General features: G+C 40.5%; 1 protein-coding gene across 1 annotated transcript in view; it reads right to left on the bottom strand.

Annotated features, from left to right (window-relative positions):
* Positions 1–22,991, bottom strand: part of N4BP1 (NEDD4 binding protein 1) — a 54,246-nt gene that overhangs the window by 11,724 nt on the left and 19,531 nt on the right. The window contains exon 2 of the mRNA XM_040253856.1: positions 6,043–7,736. Within this exon, the coding sequence (XP_040109790.1) occupies positions 6,043–7,736 (1,694 nt within the window). The remainder of the gene's footprint in view (positions 1–6,042; positions 7,737–22,991) is intronic.

The following is a 22,991-nucleotide window of genomic DNA, read 5'->3' as shown; positions in this document are numbered from 1 at the left end:
GACGGTACTGAACACGAGTGAGCACCAGACACTGCCGCACCACAGAACTGTCAACTCTAAGAGAGGGGCTGGAGCTAAGTTCCACGTTTCCCAGAACAGGTGGTGGCTAGATAGGGCCCTTACTTTGTAACTCATGGTACGGAGGATTAAAAACTGTTTCCCCACCCCAAAACCAATTTCAAAAGAAATGGAGAACAATATTTAAAAATTATTCTCCAGCAGTTAAGGAAAAGCAGAGGTTTTAACCCTTTCAACTATCACCAGTGGTACTGTCCCCAACTAAATCTACATTTTCATGGAGCAAGAATGGGCTGGACCTGTAACAAGCATCTAACATCCAGAAGAGTGGCTCAGAAATGCCTCCTTTTAGAGGCTAAAACCCACTTTTTTTTTTTTTAACCCACTCTTCTCAGTGAATCATAAATCAGAGATTGCACAGACATCAGCTCTACACCAGGAAATGTACACAAGCAAACAAACCCATTCTTGATGAAATAACTTAGCAGTGGCTTGTTTATCTAAAAGCATTTAAATGAGGCAGGAATGTAGCAATATGGCATTTGTTACTGGAAAATCAGCTTGAGGGGGTAGTTTTTGTACAGAGGGTCTTAGTCTTGAGAGACATGCACTAAAATAGCTTATTAAGTGCCTTCTTAGCTAATTCATCAGACACAAATGTATATGAACTCTTTTTCCTCTTTTCCTTAAATGTTTCTGTTGACAGCAACAGCAGAAACTAAGTGGAAATAAAGTCTCAGTTCATTCCTTTGGGTCCTGGTGGTTCAGATGGTAAAGAATCTACCTGCAATGCAGGAGACCTGGGTTCAATCCCTGGGTCAGGAAGATCCCTGGAGAAGGGATGGCTACCACTCCAGTATTCTTGCATGGAGAATTTCATGGACAGAGGAGTCTGGTGGGCTAAAATCCACAGGGTCATGAAGAGTTAGACACAATCAAGCGACTAATGCTTTTCAAGGAAAAGGAGGGAAATGACAGTAGATAAAATTCTACTGCCCTGGAACCTCTCTCAAGCTTAGAGGGGGAAAGTGGAGTTTCTAGAAACATTAGCATGAAAACAAAATTCCAGGGGCTTCCCTGGTGGCTCAGTGGTAAAGAATCCACCTACTGACGCAGAAGACACGGGTTTGATCACTGGTCTGGGAAGATCCCACAAGCCTAGGGGCAACTAGGCTTTTGACCCTGTGCTCTAGAGCCTGGAAGCCCCAACTACTGAGCCCATGTGCCCAACTGCTGGAGCCTGTGTGCTCGAGAGCCTGTGCCCTGCGCAACAGGAAAAGCTACCACAATGAGAAGCCTGCATACTGCAGCTAGAGAGCAGCCCCTGCTGTCCACAACTAGAGAAAAGCCTGAGCAGCAATGAAGAACCAGCACAGATTAAAAAAAAAAAACAAACAACAATTCAAAGGGTTAGTTATCCTCAGTGATAAGAGCAAAACATTTTTAATACCTTGAAAAATTTCTAGAGCTGATTCAGGAATAAATTGCAGTTCAAACTTCTGGTAAAGAACATATGGACTAATCCAGAAGACAAATAAAATCAAGTAGAACCAAATTATTGAGTTTAAAATAAGATCCTACTTTTATTTTCATATCATAACCAAACAAAAAATGTGCTGTCTCCTAGCCTCTCTGTAATCACAAAAAAACAACTTGCTGACAGGTAAACACAGATCAACTGTCTTTTCTGACTCAGAGACGAAGGGTACACATACAGTAATACCTCTCTACCCTGGTGCAGGCCAAAGCTCTGGGGCTCCCAGATGCAAATGGAGAATCAACAGATATTAGGCCTGAGAAGCCAGATGTGCAGGCTCTCAAGGGAGATTGTTTCCATATACTTGGAGACAAGTTACACCATTGTGTTGTTTTCCTCTTCTGTACTGTAGCAGTCAACTAAAAAGAAGAGGATTCAAAGCAGAGAGGAGATGGGTGATAAATACCTGATAAAAACAATGAAAATGCAGGGCCATCACAGAACCAGGCAGGGCAGTGTGGGGAAAGAGAGGAAAACCCTTTCTGAGTTACCCAGGAAAGAGTAATTCTTTTCTATAGCCTCCATGTAATAACAAGAGCCATGGAACCCTGATATACAAGACTACCATGAAAAAATAGTTAAAATATATAGGCAAGTGAAGGGACAAACCTCATCTACATGGAAAATTATCTATTCAGATAAGTCAGGTGCTCTTTGCTGAAGTTTCAGACTGACAGAGACCAAATGTTATCTGGTCACTGCAGTGATGTCTAGCCATACACCACATACAATTTCCATTTACTCATCGTTTGACTCATTCACGGTGACAAAGGGGAAAAACCAAGTAGAGATATGCATAATCAGCAGCATTAAGTAGGGTATTTCGGAATTTCTCACGGTGTGTTAGAAACTGCAGACTTCACACTGGCCTGGCAAATAAATAAGGCTTTACAGAAACTCAGGGATGAGTGGGCTTGAGTGGCTTTAAGGAAGGGTTCAAACCTATTGCTCAAATACTCAAGTTTCCTTTTTAACTACTTCCCCAACTAGCTAGGTCAAGCTAGTGAAGTTTACTCAGCAGTGCTTAAGCAACTCAGGAGTAATGTATCCAATGGTGCTAAGGCCTAAAAATTCAATCTCAACTTCTGTGGGAAGAGGTGGGGTGCACGATGGCTCTGGAGAACTGTATCATGGGTCAAAATTTTGTAGCTGCATAATCTTGGACAAGATTTTCAAGCCATTTCATGTTATGTATATTACAGATAATTTTTATCTCACAAAACTGGTGTAAAGGTTATATTTTAAAAGATAAAGTCAGTACCTGACATGTAACAAGTGTTTCAGTTTTAAGATTCCAAGTATTTGTTGAAATGTAATCCAAATTGATTTACTACAGCAACTGGAAGACCAAGCTATAAATAGGCAGTGAAAAGTCATTTAAACAATCCTAATCTTCATTAAGTCTTTAATTCATTCATTCATTCAACACATTGTCACCAAGTGGTTACTATGTGCCAGGCACCGCTGACCTGGGGGATAGTTCAGTGAGCCGAACACATATGAATCACTTCCTTTATGGAATTTATAGTCTATAATTCCCATTTAAACTGAAGCAGCTGATTTAGAATATTTTTTTTTCTTACTCAAAAAAATTGAGGTGAAATTCACACAATGTAAAATAATCATTTTAAAGTGAATTTAGTATATTCACAATGTTGTGCAACCACCATTTGTATCTTGTTCCAAAACATTTCCATCACTCCCCCCCCAAAAAACCCTGTACCCGTTAAACAGCTTCTTCCAAGAATAAAAGTTAATTTTAATTACTGACATTTTGAGATCAATCTCCATTAAATTAAGTATAAGTCTGTCTGCCTAGGATAATATATCCTTTGTAAAAGAGTTGCTTTTAATTGAGACATCTATGAATTCAAAGAAAATTAAAATCCTCTCAATCAGCCTGTGGTTTCCCTTAGTGCACTAATTCAGTGGTTTTCAAAAGAAATGGCACTGTATTGAAGGAGGTTAGGAATTATGTAACAGTGTTTTGGGGTGTCACAATGGCCTGGGGGCATTATGGGCAAAGTAGGAGGGACCAGATATGCAAAAACATCCTGTTCTGTACAGCCAGTGTGACTCCCAACAGTAACTCCTCTGAGAAATACACTAGTTACTACAAAAAGGCTTTTTAAAAGTATCATTATCACCGTTCATTCCATCTTAATTTGCATTTCTTAGTCTTTGAACACCCAAATCTCTCCACATACAGAAAAATGAAAAAGGATTAATATTACTCATAATCGTGACCTAAATTTTATATCATCATTAGGCTCAAGAAATTGTAACACTGAGGAACTGCGGTGGGGCTTGGGCTGTGAGTAATTAAAATTGCACTTTACATTTTTACTTAGATAATGCCATACAGTTGTGGGCCATTTGCTGGGTTTCCCCCAAAAGAACTGCCAAAAAACAAAGTGAAATGACAATAAACAGCATTATTTGGAAATGAAGACAACCAGATTATATATTTTTACTGCCTATAGTCACTTTTACATGTGAAGTGCTGGCATTTTCTTATTTTTGACAGCAAAGAACAGCACCATTCAAAAAAAAATCAGAAGAATCTTTAAAAAATAGATACTAAAATATTAAAATATTTATAGATGGAAATGAGATATCTGAAAATTCCTTCAAAATCGGTGAAAGGCAGCGGGTGGGGCACAGAAGAAACAAAGTGAAAGGATGAAACAAGACAAGCCATGAGTTGATAATTACTGAAGTTAGCTGATGGGTACATGTGAATCTCAAATGAATGGCATCTCAAATGAATGTGAATCCCAACATGGATGGAATTCATCATATTATCTTCTTGTGAATTTCTCTGAAAATTGTAACAAAAAATAACAAGTATGTAATAAATGCATAATTTAATAATAGTTTTCAATTCATTTTTCAATTTTATCAAGTATTCCTAAAAAATCAGGGGATTAATTGATGTTTTAGAACTCCTAGGAAAGAGGTCATATTAGCATCCAGCAATTCAGGAAAGTACGTATAACCCTTAAACAACACAAGTTTGAACACGGGGTCCACTTAAACATGGACCTTTTCTCAACAGTAAATACTACAGTACTATAAGATACAGAACAGCTTTATGGAGGGCTGACAATAAAGTTAATTCTGACCATGCAGAGGATCGACGGCCCCCAACCCCACAACATTAGAGGACCAACTGTATTTCAACTTCTCCTTCATTCCATGTCCAGATGCCCTTTTTCTTGAATTACAACTACTTAAAATGCTAATCCCTTGGACTGCAAGGAGATCTAACCAGTCCATCCTAAAGGAGATCAGTCCTGGGTGTTCACTGGAAGGACTGATGTTGAAGCTGAAACTCCAATACTTTGGCCACCTGATGTGAAGAGCTGACTCATTTGAAAAGACCCTGATGCTGGGAGAGATTGAAGGCAGGAGGAGAAGGGGACGACAGAGGTTGAGATGGCTGGATGGCATCATCAACTCAATGGACATGAGCTTGAGTAAACTCCGGGAGTTGGTGATGGACAGGGAGGCCTGGTGTGCTGCGGTTCGTGGGGTCACAAAGAGTCGGACACAACTGAGCGACTGAACTGAACTAAGGACATCTTCAAAATCAGTAGAGTGACTGGTTTTGAAAACCAGAGAGAGATATTACCTAGCAGTTGTTGAAATAGCATGATAAAGATGTCCTTTAGCTCAGGGCAAAAGGTTGTATCAAGTGAAACCAAGCAGGCTGAAACCCGTCTGAGGTCAAACAGCTGGTTCCCAGTGGGCGGAGACTCCGACTCTGACCCCTACACTCTCCTTATATCAAACTGCCCCTTAAAGAGTTCTGCTGCTGCTAAGTCACTTCAGTCGTGTCCAACTCTATGCGACCTCATAGACGGCAGCCTACCAGGCTCCGCCATCCCTGGGATTCTCCAGGCAAGAACACTGGAGTGGGTTGCCATTTCCCTCTCCAATGCATGACAGTGAAAAGTGAAAGTGAAGTCGCTCAGACAGGTTAAATAGAAACGATCATTTAACTTCTTTTACTATACAAACATTCAGTAAGAGCAGAGGCCCATAAAGAAACTCAAACTGAAGAATTCCTTTGAAAGGAAACTGCTGTCACTCTTATCAACAAAAGTATAACAGAAATACATCACGTCTATTATCACTGCACATTCTTGGGTAAAGACCTGGCATGTTGTAGAGAAATAGAAAAAGAAATCTCGTTTTTGTTTTAAGCTTCATCCTTGTATTCAGAACCCAGTGGTGTTAAGCCAGCATTAAGAACTCGAGGATTTAGGTCTCTACACTGCTTATCACTGGGAAATGCAATGTGAAAAGCCAAATTTTCTATCATTCCCTGTCCTCAGAAATATAGGTTTAGCAGAGCGAAAGAAGAGTCTACAATGCCAGAGAATGGGGTCAACTACACACAGGATAGTTCCTATAAACACTGCAATTCTGAGACATGGCTAAGAGCCCTATTGAAAGCTATAATTTGAAGAGAGTGGACTTACGTGATCGCAACATTGCTTCCATCTATAACAATGTGCTTCAAATCCGTCCTCCCTGGTTCATTTTTTAATTCCAGCTTGTAGGGCACTTTCAGAGTATCTCGAAATCTTTGAACCCCCGTAACCGAGCAATCAATATGCTCAGAAGGTCCCGCCAACCTAGCATCAGTAACTGAAGGTAACAGCTGGGAGAGTGGCATCGGTGGAGAAAGGGGTGGACAGCCGGGCTTAGACTGAGGAGAGCTACAACACCTCGAGCGGTTTTCACAGGCAGACTTCACACTATTTGGAAGCAAAGGTTCCGCTTGCTGCTGCAAACCATTTTCAGGAAAAACCGGAATTCTGGGCTGGTGACTCGAAGCTCCTCTTGAAACAAAACTGACAACTTCTTTGGGACTTGAAGGGACAACAGAGGGTAAAAGGCCATCGGTCTCAAGGTCTATGTTACAAATGTAGTTCTGATTTGAACTCCAGATTTCTTGTTTCGGTTCTGTTGGCACTGTTCTGAAAGTATCAGGTTTGCAATTTGAGGTACATGGTTTTGATTCAACTCTGGATGGTAACTGAGAAACATTTCCCACCATATTTTGCTGTGTGTGAGTCTGTGTGCTCTTTGGAGTGGAGTCTGCTGTGAGCTCATTTATGCTGCTACAAACACCTTTATTTTTGGTTCTGTTGGTCTCTGGATACACAGTACCAGGTGAAAATTCTCTGTCTCCTTGGAATCTCTTATTTTCTTTTTCAATTTCCTCCAAGAGTAATAATGGTTCAGTAGATGGCCCATACTCCCTAATGACCTTTTCAACAATTTCTTGGGAATAGCCCATGGTTTTAAAAAAGTTCACAAGAATGTTGTACTCCATTTCCTCAGTAGTGTCTTTTACGTCTGGACTTAAATTTTCGGCCTCAGTAGAAGAATCAGAGATATCAGTGATTACACTTCCTGCTAATGTCTTACCATCATGTAGAAGCTCTCCCTCTTCAACATTTTCCAAAGAAAACTGTTTCTTGGTATGCCTTTCTTCAGAATCAGAAAACCTCCTCTTGTGACAAACTCTGTCTTTGGAAAGTGCCTCTTCATCTGGGGTTACACCATTTATTGGAACAAAAAGTACATCTTGTGAACTAGAAAAGACTGTGTCCATTTGTTTTGTAAGCTCAGAAACAGGAGTCCCCGCTTTATTTCTTGCATCTTCCTGCAAAACAATTTCATCTCTGGAAATAGTCAGCCCTGTGGCAGCATTCTGTGTAAACTCTCCTTGTGTAGAATCTCTAATTTCAAGAACATCATCATCTCCTGTTTCAAACAGATTCTCCTCACCCTGGGTGAGTGCCAAGAGTTCTTTTTTCAAGGAAGTGGGTAAAATTAACAAATCCATTGTGTAACTGTCTGCACGAGCTTCAACAAATTGTTTAAATTCCCTTTTAACCTCTGATTCTTTCTGGCTGTTGGGTAGGTTCTCATTATTCTCAAAGAGCTTTACAAACTGCTGAATGTGACTCCGAGCCATGACCACAGCTTCGGCACTTCCTCTGATGCCAAGGAGACCGATGTCGAGAATGCAGAGATCGGCACAGGTGTCCTGAATCAAGCTCTTCAGAAATAGGCTCTGTGCCCCAACAAAAATGCAGTGCATGGCCTTGGGGTAACATTCTCTTTCTTCTAGTTCAGGTTCACAGATTCCTTTAATATATTCCTGTAAAGAAAAGATAAGAAATTAGATCAATTTATAAAAGCACTTTATAGCACATATTATGTTACATACGAAATACAAATACCAAAACTTACAAAAGTCAAAAGCCTGCTAATATCTTTGAAAAAAATACCATGTTTTTAAAACAAAAGATATAAGCTGTTTTAATTGTTTTCAGAGTAACTGAAAACTCTGCATCTAAGCATAAAAGCCAGGTATTTGTAACATTTTCAATAGTGTATCTTACAATGCAATCTTTAGGAGTTTGCCCAGCTGCACAGGTGATAATGACCAAGACTGGATTTATTTATGCCTATAAAGAATAAATATCTTTGCTTGCTACTAGTTGTCATTTATTACTACTATGACATAAATCAGAGAGGCGTTAAATCAAAGGATTTACTCTAAAACAAACCTTGGCTTTTTCTTTGTGACTATTGTTTCCAGATGAAACAGACTGATTTTTGAAGACATTTAAAACAAGATCAGTTTAACAACAAAAATTTGTCTAGCTGGCTGGAACAATGTATATACCCTATGTAATTTTATGTTTGTTTTCTAAGAATGACCAGACTACTGAAATGTAGGTCTAAATATAAAGAACCAGAGAATGCTGAATAGTACCACCATTCTCAGATATAAAGCTATAGTTTCTAGTGAAATCTGGTACTGAAAGAGGCCTGTACCAGGTAAGAAAGGGAACTAGGTTCTTGAGCAATTTGGTTGCCACTGGAGAGAGAAGTGTAAATCAAGTAAACATGTGAGCCCTCAGACCCACAGTGGAACATAGTTCTTAGTAACTTGGGCACTGGAGTCAGTTCCCAGGCTCAAATTGCAGCCGTACAAGTGGCGACCTTGCTCAAGTTACGAGAGGGAGAGGGAGAGGGAGGAGGGGAGAGAGAGAGAGAGAGAGAGGCTAGTGCCATTTCAGAGGTGCTGTGAAGAAATTCAACTAAATAATGAATGTAAAGTTCTAACAACAGGGTGTGTCATAAGTGCTTTCCAAATAATAGAAACACTGTTACTTTAAATTATCAGTGAAAGATTTCTGGACAGACAGCCTGGGGATACCCAATCTAAACTTTAAACTAAAATTGGAATGGTGTTATCCAAAATGATGCTATTTAAAAGTTCAACCTATGTAGTTATGAGGCTTTACAAACCTGCACCTACTGTGTAGTATACGTATTACAATGGCCACATAACTTCTACTATAATTTATATACAAATGTATACATAGTCCATGTTTACACAATTAGAATACAAAATTCCTGATGAGGAGATGAAACATAAGGAATTCAAGGAAAACAACAAGGGGAAAAGCTCGACCCAAGTAGTATAATGTTCAGTCATGAGTTCTTTACTTCCTTAGGCTCCTTTGGATAAACCTGGAATATTTGTGGGCTTGTTAGTAAAGAATAAAAATAACTGATGCTGGACAGAGGAGCCTTAAAAGAAAAAAAAGAACAATTTATTAGAGCTACTTTTGTGAGAGCTGGACTATAAAGAAAGCTGAGTGCTGAAGAATTGATGCTTTTGAACTGTGGTGTTGGAGAAGATTCTTCAAGAGTCCCTTGGACTGCAAGGAGATCCAACCAGTCCATCCTAAAGGAGATCAGTCCTGGGTGTTCATTGGAAGGACTGATGCTGAAGCTGAAGCTCCAATACTTTGGCTACCTGATGTGAAGAGCTGACTCCTTGGAAAAGACCCTGATACTGGGAAAGACTGAAGGTGGGAGGAGAAGGGGACGACAGAAGATGAAATGGTTGGATGGCATCACCAACTCAATGGACATGAGTTTGCGTAAACTCTGCAAGTTGGCCATGGACAGGGAGGCCTGGCGTCCTGCAGTTCATGGGGTCACAAAGAGTCGGACACAACTGAGTGAAATGAACCGACTTTTGTACCATGATAATTGTGTTAGACACAAAATACAGTTATCAACTGTCCTTTTTCCCTAGATGTGCAAGCAGCGTTAAATACTAATGTGAGCGTCTTTTTAAGATTTCCAAATGGGCAACATTTTACTATCACTTGTTTGAACTTATGCCGCATGTAGACTGTGGTCTGAAGTTTTTTATTTTGAAATTGCAAAGGAAGTTGTAAAGATAGTACATAAAAGTTCTGTGTACTCTTTACCCAATTTCCTCCAATCATTACATAATACATATTAATAATTGCAGTACAAAATCAAAACCAGGACATTTACATTTATACAGTGAGGGCATACAGTTCTATGCCATTTTATCACAAGTACTGCTGTTCAGTCACTCAGTCATGTCTGACTCTTTGCGACCCCACAGACTGCAGCATGCCAGGCTTCCCTGTCCTTCACTATCTCCAAGAGTTTGCTCAAACTCATGTCTATTGAGTCAGTGATGCCATTTAACAATCTCATCCCGTCGTCACCTTTTCCTCCTGCCTTCAATCTTTCCCAGCATCAGGGTTTTTTCCCCTATTGAGTCAGCTCTTCACATCAGGTGGCCAAAGTATTGGAGCTTCAGCTTCAGCATCAGTCCTTCCAATGAATATTTGAGATTGATTTCCTTTAGGATTGACTGGTTTGATCTCTTTGCAGTCCAAGGGACACTCAAGAGTCTTCTCCAACACCACAGTTTGAAAGCATCAATTCTTTGGCACTCAGCCTTCTTTATGGTCCAATTCTCATATCCGTACATGACTAGCAGAAAAACCATAGCTTTGACTATACGGACCTTTGTCAGCAAAGTACCGTCTCTGCTTTTTCATACACTGTCTAGGTTTGTCACAGCTTTTCCTCCAAGGAGCAAGCGTCTTTTAATTCACAAGTATAGATTTCAGGAAAACACCACTTCAATCAAGATACAGAATTATCACTACAAAGATTTCCTTCATGTTATCCTTTTATAATCACACTTTACTGCACTTTCATCTACTATCCCTACCCTTGGCAACCACTAATCTGTGATTCTGAGAATGTTATATAAACAGACTATACCACACGTGAGTTTTGAGACTGGCTTTTTTCACTCAATGTAACTCTTTAAAATCTATCCAAGTTGGTGCATGTACCACCAGTTCATTTCTTGTTACCACTGAGTACTACTCTACAACATGGATTATTTATTTGGTTGCGTCGGGCCTCAGCTGTACGACACGGGATCATCGTGTCATGCAGGATCTTTTGCTTCAGGTGGCACACGGACTCTCTAGTTGCCGTATGCAGGGCTTAGCTGCTCTGTGGACCTCCCCTGCATCGCAAGGCGGATTCTTACCTAACGGACCACCAGGGAAGTCCTCTTAACTAGTTTTCTAATCATCTGTCTATTGAGGGACATTTCGGTTGCTCCTGTTTGGGGCTATTCCAAATAAAGATGCTCTGAACAATCACGTACAGGTTTTAATGTGGACCTACATCTTCATTTCTCTGAATAAGTGCCCAGGAGTGCAACTGTTGGGTGCTATGGTAAGTACATGTTTAGTTTTACAAGGAACTGCCAAAGTATGTTCCAGAACAACTAAACCGTTTTATGTTCCTATTAGCAATGTATAAAAGATCCACTTTCTCTGCATCCTTCCCAGAATTTGGTATTGCCACTAGCTTTTATTTTAGAAATTCTAGTAAGAGTTTTTCCCACGTACTTCAGTTAGTAAAGAATATGCCTGCAATGCAGAGACCCGGGTTCAATCCCTGGATCGGGAAGATCCCCTTGAGGAGAGCATGGCGACCCACTCCAGTATTCTCACCTGGAGAATCCCGTGGACAGAGGAGCCTGGCAGTCTACAGTCCATGGGGTCCCAAAGAGCTGGACACAACTTAGCAACTAGACCAAACCAGCAAGAGTGCAGTGTATCTCATCATGGTCTTTGCCATTTCCCTAACAGCAAGTAATGTTGAACATTCTGCATATTCTGTTTACCATCTATAGTCCCTCTTGGGTGAACTGTTTGCTCATTTCTTTTAGTTCACTTTCTAAAAATGGACTGTGTAGACTTTACTATTGAACTTTGAAAGTTCATGTATTCTAGACATGAATACTTTGTGAAGTAAGAGGCTGGCATTTTTTCCTCCTATAGCTTGTTTCATCCTCTTAACAGGATCTTTCGTGACAGGAAACATTTTTCATATTAATGAAGTCCGTTTATTGGTTTTTTCCTTTACCAAGCCTTAGGTCCCAAAGACTTCTTGTGTGTTAGCATCTGAAACTTTTATGTTTAAATCTACAATCCATTTGGAGTTAATTTTAGTATCAAATGCAAGGTTTAAGCCAAGGTTCATGTTTTTGGTTGTGGTTATCTAGCTGCTCTAGCATCATTTCCTGAGAAGACTATCTTTTAAGTTGCTTTTGTGTGTTTGTCAAATATCAGCTGGCCATACTTGTGTGGGGCTATTTCCGGGTTCCCGATTCTGTTCCATCAACTTATGAATTTATCCCTTCACCAAAACCACACCAATACCACACAGTATCAACTACTGTAATTATATAATGTCTTGAAACTGGGTAGTGACTGCTCCCACATTTTTCTTCTTTTAAAAATTATTTTCAGCTATTCTTCTTCCTTTGCCTTTCCGTATCAAATTTTAACTTAATCTTATTTAGCAATTATGTTAAATTTGCACTTTGATTTGAGGATAAATTACGTCTGTAGACTCTTGCATGAACATGCTGGCTCTTCATTTCTCTAGATCTTTGCTTTCTTTCATCACTGTTTCATAGTTTGGAGCATACAAGTCCTATACATGTTTCGTGAGGTTTACACCCAAGTTTTTCCTGTTTTTGAGTAACTGAACAGGCACTGCATTTTAATTTTGGTTCCTATGTGTTCACTGCTAATAAACAGAAATACAGCTGACTCTTGTATGTTGACCATATATCCGGTGACCCTGCTGACCCAATTTCTAATTCCACGAGTTTTCTATATTCCCTGGGGTATTCCAGTTAGATAGTCACATCATTTAGATTTTTTTCCTCATCTATATGCCTTTTACTTTCCTACCTTACTGTCCCAGCTATACTTTCAGCACTGTGCCAAAGAGCAGTCATGAGAGGTGGCATGCTTCTTTTGATCACAATCTATAAAGAAAACATGCAGTCTTTCACCACTAAATTAGATTTTGTATATATTCTTTATCACATTAAGGACTGTTGTTCAGTTGCTAAGTTGTGTCTGACATTCTTTGATCCCATGGACTGCAGCATACCAGGCTTCCCTGTCCTTCACTATCTTCCAGTTTGCATAAATTCATGTCCATTGAGCTGGTGATGCCATTTAACCATTTCATTCTCTGCCGTCCTCCTCTCCTTTTGCCTTCAATCTTTCCTATAATCAGGGTCTTTTCCAACGTCAGCTCTTTGAAGCAGGTGGCCAAAATACTGGAGCTTCAGCATCAGACCTTCCAGTGAGAATTCAAGGTTGATTTCCTTTAGGATTGACTCGTTTGATCTCCTTGCAGTCCAAGAGGCTCTAAAGAGTCTTCTCCAGCACCACAATTCAAAAGCATCAATTCTTCGGTACTCAGCCTTCTTTATGGTGCTCCATACACGACTACTGGAAAAACCACAGCTTTGACTAGAGGGACCTGTGTTGGCAAAGTGATGTCCCTGCTTTTTAAAACACTGTCTACATTTGTCATAGCTTTCCTTCCAACGAGCAAATGCCCTTTAATTCCATGGCTGTAGTCACCATCCACAGTGATTCTGGAGCCTAAGAAAGTAAAATCTGTCACTATTTGCACTTTTCACCCCATCTATTTGCCATGAAGTGATGGGACCAGATGGTACCATCTTATTTTTCTGAATGTTGAGTTTTAAGCCAGTTTTTTCACTCTCCTCTTTTGCCCTCACCAGGAGGCACTTTAGTTTCTCTTCACTTTCTGCCATTAGAGTAGTACCATCTGCATACGCGAGGTTGCTGATATTTCTCCCAGCAACAGTGATTCCACCTTGTGGTTCATCCAGCCCAGCATGTCATGTGATATACTCTGCATAGAAATTAAATAAGCAGGGTAATAATTACAGCCTGTTGTACATCCTTCCCAATTTGGAACCAGTCAGTTGTTCCATGTAGGGTTCTAACTGTTGCTTCTTGACCTGCATCAAGTTTCTAAGGAGGCAGGTAAGGTGATCTGGTATTCCATCTCTTTCAGAATTTCCCACAATTTGTTGTGATCCACAGAGTCAAAAACTTTAGTGGAGTCAATGAAGCAGAAGTAGATGTTTCTCTGCAATTCCCTTGCTTTCTCTATGATCCAGCGAATGTTGGCAATTTTGATCTCTGATTCCTCTGCCTTTTATAAATCTAGCCTGTACATCTTGGAGTTCCTGGTTCCTGTATTGTTGAAGCCTAACTTGAAGGATTTTGAGCATAACCTTACTAGCATGTGGAGTGAGCGCAACTCTACAATAGTTAGAACATTCTTTGGCATTGCCCTTCTTTGGGATTAGAATGAAAACTGACCTTTTCCAGTCCTGTGGCCACTGCTGAGTTTTCCAAATTTGCTGGCATGTTGAGTGCAGCAATTTAACAGAATCATCTTTTCGGATTAGAAATAGCTCATCTGGAATTCCATTATCTCCACTAGCTTTGTTTGTAATTATGCTTCCTAAGGCCCTCTTGACTTAACACTCCAGAAGGTCTGGCTCTATCTGACTGACCACACCACTGTGGTTATCCCAGTCATTAAGACCTTTCTTGTATAGTTTTTCTGTGTATTCTTGCCACCTCTTCTTTTTCTTGGGGACAGTTTTAGTCATCACCTCCTGTATAATGCTACGAACCTCTGTCCATAGTTCTCAGGCACTCTGTTTACCAGACCTAATCCCTTGAATCTATTCATCACCTCCACTGTATAATCTGGAGTGCCATCTGCTCTGGGCAGCAGATTGGTCCTAAAGCAGTGGGTGGCAGTGAAGAGGAGAGGTGCCCTCTGCTCCTGGGGAGCAGAATGGCCCGAGGCGGCCAGCAGCAGTTGTGGGGCCGGGGAGCCCTCTGCTCCTGGGCGTCCTCCAACATCAGCTCCAGCCTTCTCCAGATCCCTTCCCGGTGACTCCAGCAGGGCCTCTGCCTCGGCCCCTAGGTGGTATGCTGACCAACACTGAACAGCCAGTGAAGGTTTATACACTCAATAAGGCAGTGGGACAACCAGTGTGCCAGGCATGCCATCTAGCTACGTGGAGTAGCTAAAAGGCACGTCCCTGCTGATAAAACGTGGTCGACTGGAGAAGAGAATGGCAACCACTTCAGTATTCTTGCCTTAAAACCCTATGAACACTATGAAAAGTCAAAAAGATACGACACTGAAAGATGAACTCCCCAGGTTGGTAGGTGTCCAATATGCTACTGGATGAAGCTGCTGGGGAAGAGTGAAGAAACAGCTCCAAAAACAATTAAGAGGCTGAGCCAAAGCGATGACAATGCCCAGTTGTGGATGTGTTTGGTGGTGAAAGTAAAAGTTTGATGTTGTAAAAAAAAAAATACTGCATAGGAACCTGGAATGTTAGGTCCATGAATCAAGGTAAACTGGAAGTGGTCAAACAGAATATGGCAAGAGTGAACATCAACATTTTATCAATCAGTGAACTAAAATGGATGGGAATGAGCAAATTTAATTCAGATAACTATTATATCTACTACTGTGCACAAGAATCACTTAGAAGAAATGGACTAGCCATTATAGTCAACAAAAAAGAGTCCAAAATGCAGTTCCTGGATGCAATCTCAAAAACAACCGAATGATCTCAGTTCATTTCCAATGCAAACCATTCAACACCACAGTAATCCTAGTCTATCCCCCAACCAGTAATGGCAAAGAAGCTGAAGTTGAACAATTCCCTGAGATCTACAAGACCTCCTAGATCTAACACCAAAAAAAAAAAAATAATAAAAAAAAGATGTCCTTTTCATCATGGAGGACTGGAATACAAAAGTAGGAAGTCAAGAGATACCTGGAATAACAGGCAAATTTGGCCTTGGAGTTACAAAATGAAGCAGGGCCAAGGCTAACAGTTTTGCCAACAGAACGCACTGGTCATAGCAAACACCCTCTTCCAATAACACAAGAGATGACTCTACATATGTACATCACCAGATGATCAATACTAAAATCAGACTGATTATATTCTTTGCAGCCAAAGATGAAGAAGCTCTATACAGTCAGCAAAAACAAGACCTGGAGTTGACTGTGGCTCAGATTATCAGCTCCCTATTGCAAAATTTAGGCTCAAATTGAAGAAGTAGGGAAAACCACTAGGCCATTCAGGTATGGCCTAAATCAAATCCCTTATGATTATTCGGTGGAGGTAACAAATAGATTCAAGGGACTAGATCTGGTAGACAGAGTGCTGAAGAATTATGGATGGAGGTTTGTACCACTGTACAGGAGGTGGTGACTAAAAGCATCCCCAAGGAAAAGAAATGCAAGAAGGTCAAGTGGTTTTCTAAGGAGGCCTTACAAATAGTTGAGGAAAGAAGAAAAGTAAAAGGCAAAGGATAAAAGGAAAGATATACCCAATTGAATGCAGAGTTCCAGAGAATAGCAAAGAGATAAAAAAGACTTTCATGAACAAAGCAAAGCAATAGAGGGAAACAACAGAATGGGAAAGACTAGAGATCTCTTCAAGAAAACTGGAGATACCCAGGAAACAGTTCATGCAAAGATCAGCACAATAAAGGACAGAAATACAGCAAGGACCTGAGAGAAGCAAAAGACATTAAGAAAAAGGTGGCAAGAATACACAGAAGAAACTGTACAAAAAAGGTCTTAAAGAACCAGATAACCACAATGGTGTGATCACTCACCTAGAGCCAGACATCATGGAATGTGAAGTCAAGTGGGCCTTAGGAAGCCTCACTATAAGCAAAGCTCATGGAGATGATGGGATTTCAGCTGAGCTATTTCCAATCCTAATAGATGATGCTGTTAATGTGCTGCACTCAACATATCAAAAAATTTGGGAAACTCCACAGTGGCCACAGGACTGGGAAAGGTCAGCTTTCACTCAAATCCCAAAGAAGGGCAATGCCAAAGATTGTTCAAACTACCGCACAACTGTGCTCATTTCACATGCTAGAAAGGTAATGCTCAAAATCCCTCAAGCCAGGCTTCAACGATACATGAACCAAGAACTTCCAGATGTACAAGTTGGATTTAGAAAAGGCAGGGTAAACAGATCAAACTCCCAATATCCACTGGATCATAGAAAAAGCAAGGAAATTCAAAACAAAATCTACTTTCGCTTCACTGACTATGCTACAGAGTCTGTGACTCTGTGGATTGCAACAAACTGGAAAATTCTGAAAGAGATGGGAATACCAAACCACCTTACTTGCCTCCTGAGAAACCTGTATGAGGTCAAAAAGCAACAGTTAGAACTGGACATGGAACAATGAATTCATTCAAAATCGAGAGGAGTACATCAAGACTGTGTATTGTCACCCTCCTTACTTAACTTCTATGTAGATACATCATGAGAAATGCAGTACTGAATGAAGCACAAACTGGAATCAAGATTGCTGGGACAAAGATCAACAACCTCAGATACAGAGATACCACATTAATGGCAGAAAGTGAGGAGGAACTAAAGAGCCTCTTGATGAAGGTAAAAGATGAGTGTGCAAAAGCTGGCTTAAAACCCAACATTCAAAAAACTAGGTCATGTCATCTAGTCCCATCACCTCATGGCAAACAGATTGGGGAAAAGAGAAAACAGTGACAGCTTTCATTTTCTTGGGCTCCAAAATCACTGCAGACAGTGACTGTGGCCACAAAATTAAAAGACGCTTGTTCCTTGGAAGAAAAGCTATGACAAACCTAGTGGCTTCCCTGGTGGCTCAGTGGAAGCATCTGCCTGCCATGTGGGAGACCCAGGTTCAATCCCCAGGTTGAGAAGTTCCCCTGGAGAAGGAAATGGCAAGCCACTCCACTACTCTTGCCTGGAAAATTCCATGGGTGGAGGAGCCTGGTAAATTACAGTCCATGGGATTGCAAACAGTCGAACACGACTGACCAACTTCTCTTGACAAACTTAGATAGTGTATTAGAAAGCAGAGACATCACTCTGCCAACAAAGATCTGTGTAGTCAAAGCTATGGTTTTTCCAGTAGTCATGTACAGATTTGAGAGCTGGACTGTAACGAAGGTTGAAAGCCAAAGAACTGATGCTTTTGAATTGTGGTGCTGGAGAATACTCTTGACAGTCCCTTGGACAGCAAGGAGACCAAATCAGTCAATCCCAAAGAAAATCAACCCTGAATATTCACAGGAAAGACTGATGCTGAAGCCCCAACACTTTGGACACTTGATGCGAAGAGATGACTCACTGGAAAAGACCCTGATTCTGGGAAAGACTGAGTGCAAGAGGAGAAGGGAGTGACAGAAGATGAAATGGTTGGATGGCATCACCAACTCAATGGATATGAGTTTGAGCAAACTCAGGGAGACAGTGAAGGACAGGGAAGCCTGGTGTGCTGCAGTTCATGGGGTTGCAAAAAGTCAGACACCAGTTAGCAACTGAACAACAACTACTGTATAATCATAAAGGATTTGTTTTAGGCTGAATGGCCTAGTAGCTTTCTCCACTTCCTTCAATCTAAGCCTGAATTTTGCAGTAAGGAGCTGATGAGCTGAGCCACAGTCAGCTCCATGTCTTGTTTTAGCTGACTGTATAGAACTTTTTCATTTTCAGCTACAAAGAACATAATCAATCTGATTTCAATACTGACTACTTGGTGATGGTAAAGTCATCTCTAAAGGGATCTCCTGTGTTGCTGGGAAAGGGTTTTTGCTACAACCAATGTGTTCTCTTGACAAAACTCTGTTAGCTTTTGCCCTGCTGCATTTTGTACTCCAAGGCCTGGTATCTCTTGACGTCCTATTTTTGCATTCCAATTCCCTATGATATGAAAAGGACATCTTTTTTTAGTGTTAGTTCTAGGAGGTCTTATAGGTATTTATAGAACTAGTCAACTTCAGCTTCCTCGGCATTAGTGCTTGGGGAATAGACTTGGATTACTGTGATGAATGGTTTGCCTTGGAAATGAGCCGAGATTATTCTGTCACTTTTGAGATTTGCACCCAAGTATTGCATTTTGGACTCTCTTGTTGACTATGTGGGCGACTCCATTTCTCCTAAGGGATTCTTGCCCACGGTAGTAAATATAACGGTATCCTATATTCCTACTTGGCTATGAGTATGAACATGAAACTCAAGTGTTGAAACTTGTTAAATGCTTTACTAAATGCACCGATGTAATCATGTCCTGATTTACCTTTTCAGCCTGTTAGCATGATAGACTGCATTGACTGATTTTTCAATATTGAACCAGCCTTGCATTGTGGGATAATCACCACTGGGTCACTGATGTATAATTCTTTTGTAGATTGATGGATTCTACTTGCTATTATTTTGTACCACCTTTGTCTGGTTTGGGCATTGAGAAAACACAGATTGCAAATGAATATAGGAGCCTTCACTCCCCTTGTATTTTCTGCACGAGATTGCATAGAGTTGATGTTAACTCTTAAAAACACCTTGCAGATTTCTCTGCCACAACTTGAGACCAGTAATTTCTTTTATGAGAATTTTTATATTATTAATTCAATTTCCCTAATAACTTTAAGTCTATTCAAATGATCTATTTCATATTGGGTAAGTTATGGTCATGTATGGATGGATGTGAGAGTTAAGACTGTGAAGAAGGCTGAGCGCCGAAGAATTGACGCTTTTGAACTGTGGTGTTGGAGAAGACTCTTGAAAGTCCCTTGGACTGCAAGGAGATCCAACCAATCCATTCTGAAGGAGATCAGCCCTGAGTGTTTTTTGGAAGGAATGATGCTAAAGCTGAAAATCCAGTACTTTGGCCACCTCATGCAAAGAGTTGACTCACTGCGAAGGACCCTGATGCTGGGAGGGATTGGGGGCAGGAGGAGAAGGGGAGAACAGAGGATGAGATGGCTGGATGGCATCACTGACTCGATGGACGTGAGTCTGAGTGAACTCCGGGAGTTGGTGATGGACAGGGAGGTCTGGCGTGCTGCGATTCATGGGGTCGCAAAGAGTCGGACACGACTGAGCAACTGAACTGAACTGAAATTATGGTAGTTTACACTTTTTTAGGAATTGGCTGATTTCATCTAAGTTGTCAAATTTATGTGTGTAAAGTTATAGGATTTCCTTATCTCTGATGTTTGCAGGGACTGTAGCTGATATTCTGGTATTAGTAATTTATATCTTCTTCAGTATTACTGAAGTCTGTCAGTTTCATTGATTTTTTTCCCCAAGAACAAGCTTGTTAATCAAGTTTATCTATTATTTTCAACTTCATTGACCTCCACTCTTTATTTCATTCCGTTTGCTTACTTTGGGTTTATTCTACTCATCTTTTTCCAGTGAAAAAGATAGGTGAAAGTTAAGATTATGGATTTGAGACTGTTGTTCTTTTCTAATTATGTATTATATTTCTTTCATCACTGCTTCAGCTACACAGACCTTGTTTCCATAGTGTAGTGGTTATCACGTTTGCCTCACATGAAAGGTCCCCGGTTTGAAACTGGGTGGAAACAGACTTTTCCTTTGGGCTTCCCTGGTGGCTCAGAAGGTACAGAATCTGCCTGCAATGCAGGAGACCTGGGTTCAATCCCTGGGTTGGGAAGATCCTCTGGAGAAGGGAACGGCTACCCACTCTAGTAATCTGGACTGGAGAATTCCATGGACAGAGGAACCTGGCAGGCTACAATCCATGGGGTCACAAAGCGTGGGACATGACTGACCAACTTTCACTTTAGCTACATCTCACAAATTCTGATATATATTATTTTCATTTTCTCTTCAGCTCTATGTATTTTAAAATTTCTCTTCAAATTATCCAATATTTACAGGTCTGTTATTGAGTTTCTAAGTATCTGGATATTTTATTATCTTTCTGTTATTCTAGTTTGATTCCTTTGTGATCAGAGAACATATTCCATATGATTTGGTTCTTTCAAATTTGTTAGTTGTTTTATGCCCAGGTTAGGTCTATCTTGATATACATTCTACAGGCCTTGAAAAAACCGTGTACTGTGCTATTGCTGGGCAGGTTCTATAAACACTGATTAGAACCTTGTTGGTTAATGGTGTTGAGTTCTCCTATATTCTTGCTGACTTTCTGTCTAATGGTTTTATCATTTGTTAAGAGAAACATGTTGAAACATCCAACTGTAACTGTGAATATGTCCATTTCTCCTTTCAGTTCTACCAGTTTTTCATCTTTATTTTACAGTTATATTATTAGGAATATACACATTTAGCACTGCTATGTATTCTCAGTGAACTGACTCTTCACTTTGAAGGGTATTTTGCCTGAATATTTTATCTGCGTATTGCCACTCCAGCTTTCTTTTGACTAATGTTTACACAGTATATTTTCCCTTCCTTTTAATTTTAACTCACCTATATTAATGAAACAAGTTTCTTCAACACACCACATAATTTGGTTGTTTTAAAAATCCATTCTGATAATCTCTTTTTAAATTGGTGTGTTTAGACTATTTAATTTTAATGAAATTATTGGTAAGTTTGGATTTAAGCCTACCATTAGTTTGTTTTCAGCTTGTTCTCTATTTTTAATTCCTTTTCCCCTCTATGGACTTCTTGTGCCTTACACAAACATTTTTTAGTACTACAATTTAATTTATTGCATTCTTTTTACTGTATCTCTTTATTTAGTTTTTATAATAGTCATGTCAACTACAATATACACTTAATTTTCACAGTCCACTTAAAATCAGTATTCTACCATTTCAAGAAGAATGTATAAGCCTTACCACCCATACTATTTTGTTTTTTATTTCCTTTATCTTTATATGTTTTGACATCTTGGGAGGCCTTTCAGACATGGGGAGAGATTCCCCCACCTCCAGCCAGGGTTAGTTGATTCCTTGGAGTTGTGGTCAGCCTGCTTAGAGCTTCCCTTTCACATACACAGGCCCATTTTCCTTATCCAATTCACATACCAAGCCTTGTAACAATCCAAGGCCAGGTACCGAACAACTAAAGACAGCCCCTATGCCCCAAAGCTAACGGGAGTTATCCAGACTAGCCAACCCTAAACTGCTGCACCCTGCCCTGCTGTGTCTTTCCCTTACTCCTGCTTCTGCCTGTGTGCTCAGCTGCGCAGCTGTACCTGACTCTGCGGCTCCATGAGCTGCAGCCTGCCAGGTTCCTCTGTCCATGGGACTTCCCAGGCAAGAATACAGAAGTGGGTTGCCATTTTCTTCTCCAGAGGATCTTTTTGACCCAGGGATCAAACCTGCATCTCCTACATTAGCAGGCAGGTTTTTTACCGCTGTGGCACCTGGGATTCTGTCTCCTGTATATTGTCACCCCGCTTATTTAACTTATATGCAGAGTACGTCATGTGAGATGCTGGGCTGGACTGCTCACAAGCTGGAATCAAGATTGTCAGGAGAAATATCAACAACCTCAGATATAAATGATACCACTCTAAAGGCAGAAAGTGAAGAGGAACTAAAGAGCCTCTTATGAGGGTGGAAAAAGATGGCTTAAAACTCAACATTCAAATAAAAACAAAGATCATGGCATACGGTCCCATCATTTCATGGCAAATAGATGGATGGGGAAAAAGTGGAAAAAGTGATGGATTTTATTTTCCTAGGCTCCAAAATCACTGAGAATGGTGACTGCAGGAATGAAATTAAAAGATACTTGTTCCTTGGAAGAAAAGCTATGACAAACCTAGACACTGTATTAAAAAGCAGAGACATCACTTTGTTGACTAAGGTCCATATAGCCAAAGCTTCGGTTTTTCCACTAGCCATGTATGAGAGTTGGACCATAAAAGCTGAGTGCCAACAAACTGATGCTTTTGAACTGTGGTGTTGGAGAAGACTCTTGAGAGTCCCTTGGAGTGCAAGGAGATCAAACCAGTCAATCCTAAAGGATCCATCAATCCATCAATCCCAAATATTCATTGGAAGGACTAATGCTGAAGCTTAAGCTCCAACACTTTGGCCACCTGATGTGAAGAGCTTACTCAATAGGGGGAAAAAACCCTGATGCTGGGAAAGACTGAAGGCAAGAGAAGGTGACGACAGAGGATGAGATGGTTTAATGGCATCACCAACTCAATGGATATGAGTTTGAGCAAAGTTCACGAGATAGTGAAGGACAGGGAAGCTTGGTGTGCTGGAGTTGCATGGAGTTGCAAAGAGTCAGACACGGCTTAGCGACTGAACAACAGCAGCAACCAGAAACGCCTGGCAAGGGGGAGGCATGCTC

This window comes from Oryx dammah, unplaced genomic scaffold (assembly GCF_014754425.2).
Source record: "Oryx dammah isolate SB20612 unplaced genomic scaffold, SCBI_Odam_1.1 HiC_scaffold_13, whole genome shotgun sequence".
NCBI classification, from domain to species: Eukaryota; Metazoa; Chordata; class Mammalia; order Artiodactyla; family Bovidae; genus Oryx; species Oryx dammah.
The sequence above is the reverse complement of the archived record's forward strand: the minus strand, read 5'-3'. Positions and strand labels throughout refer to the sequence as shown.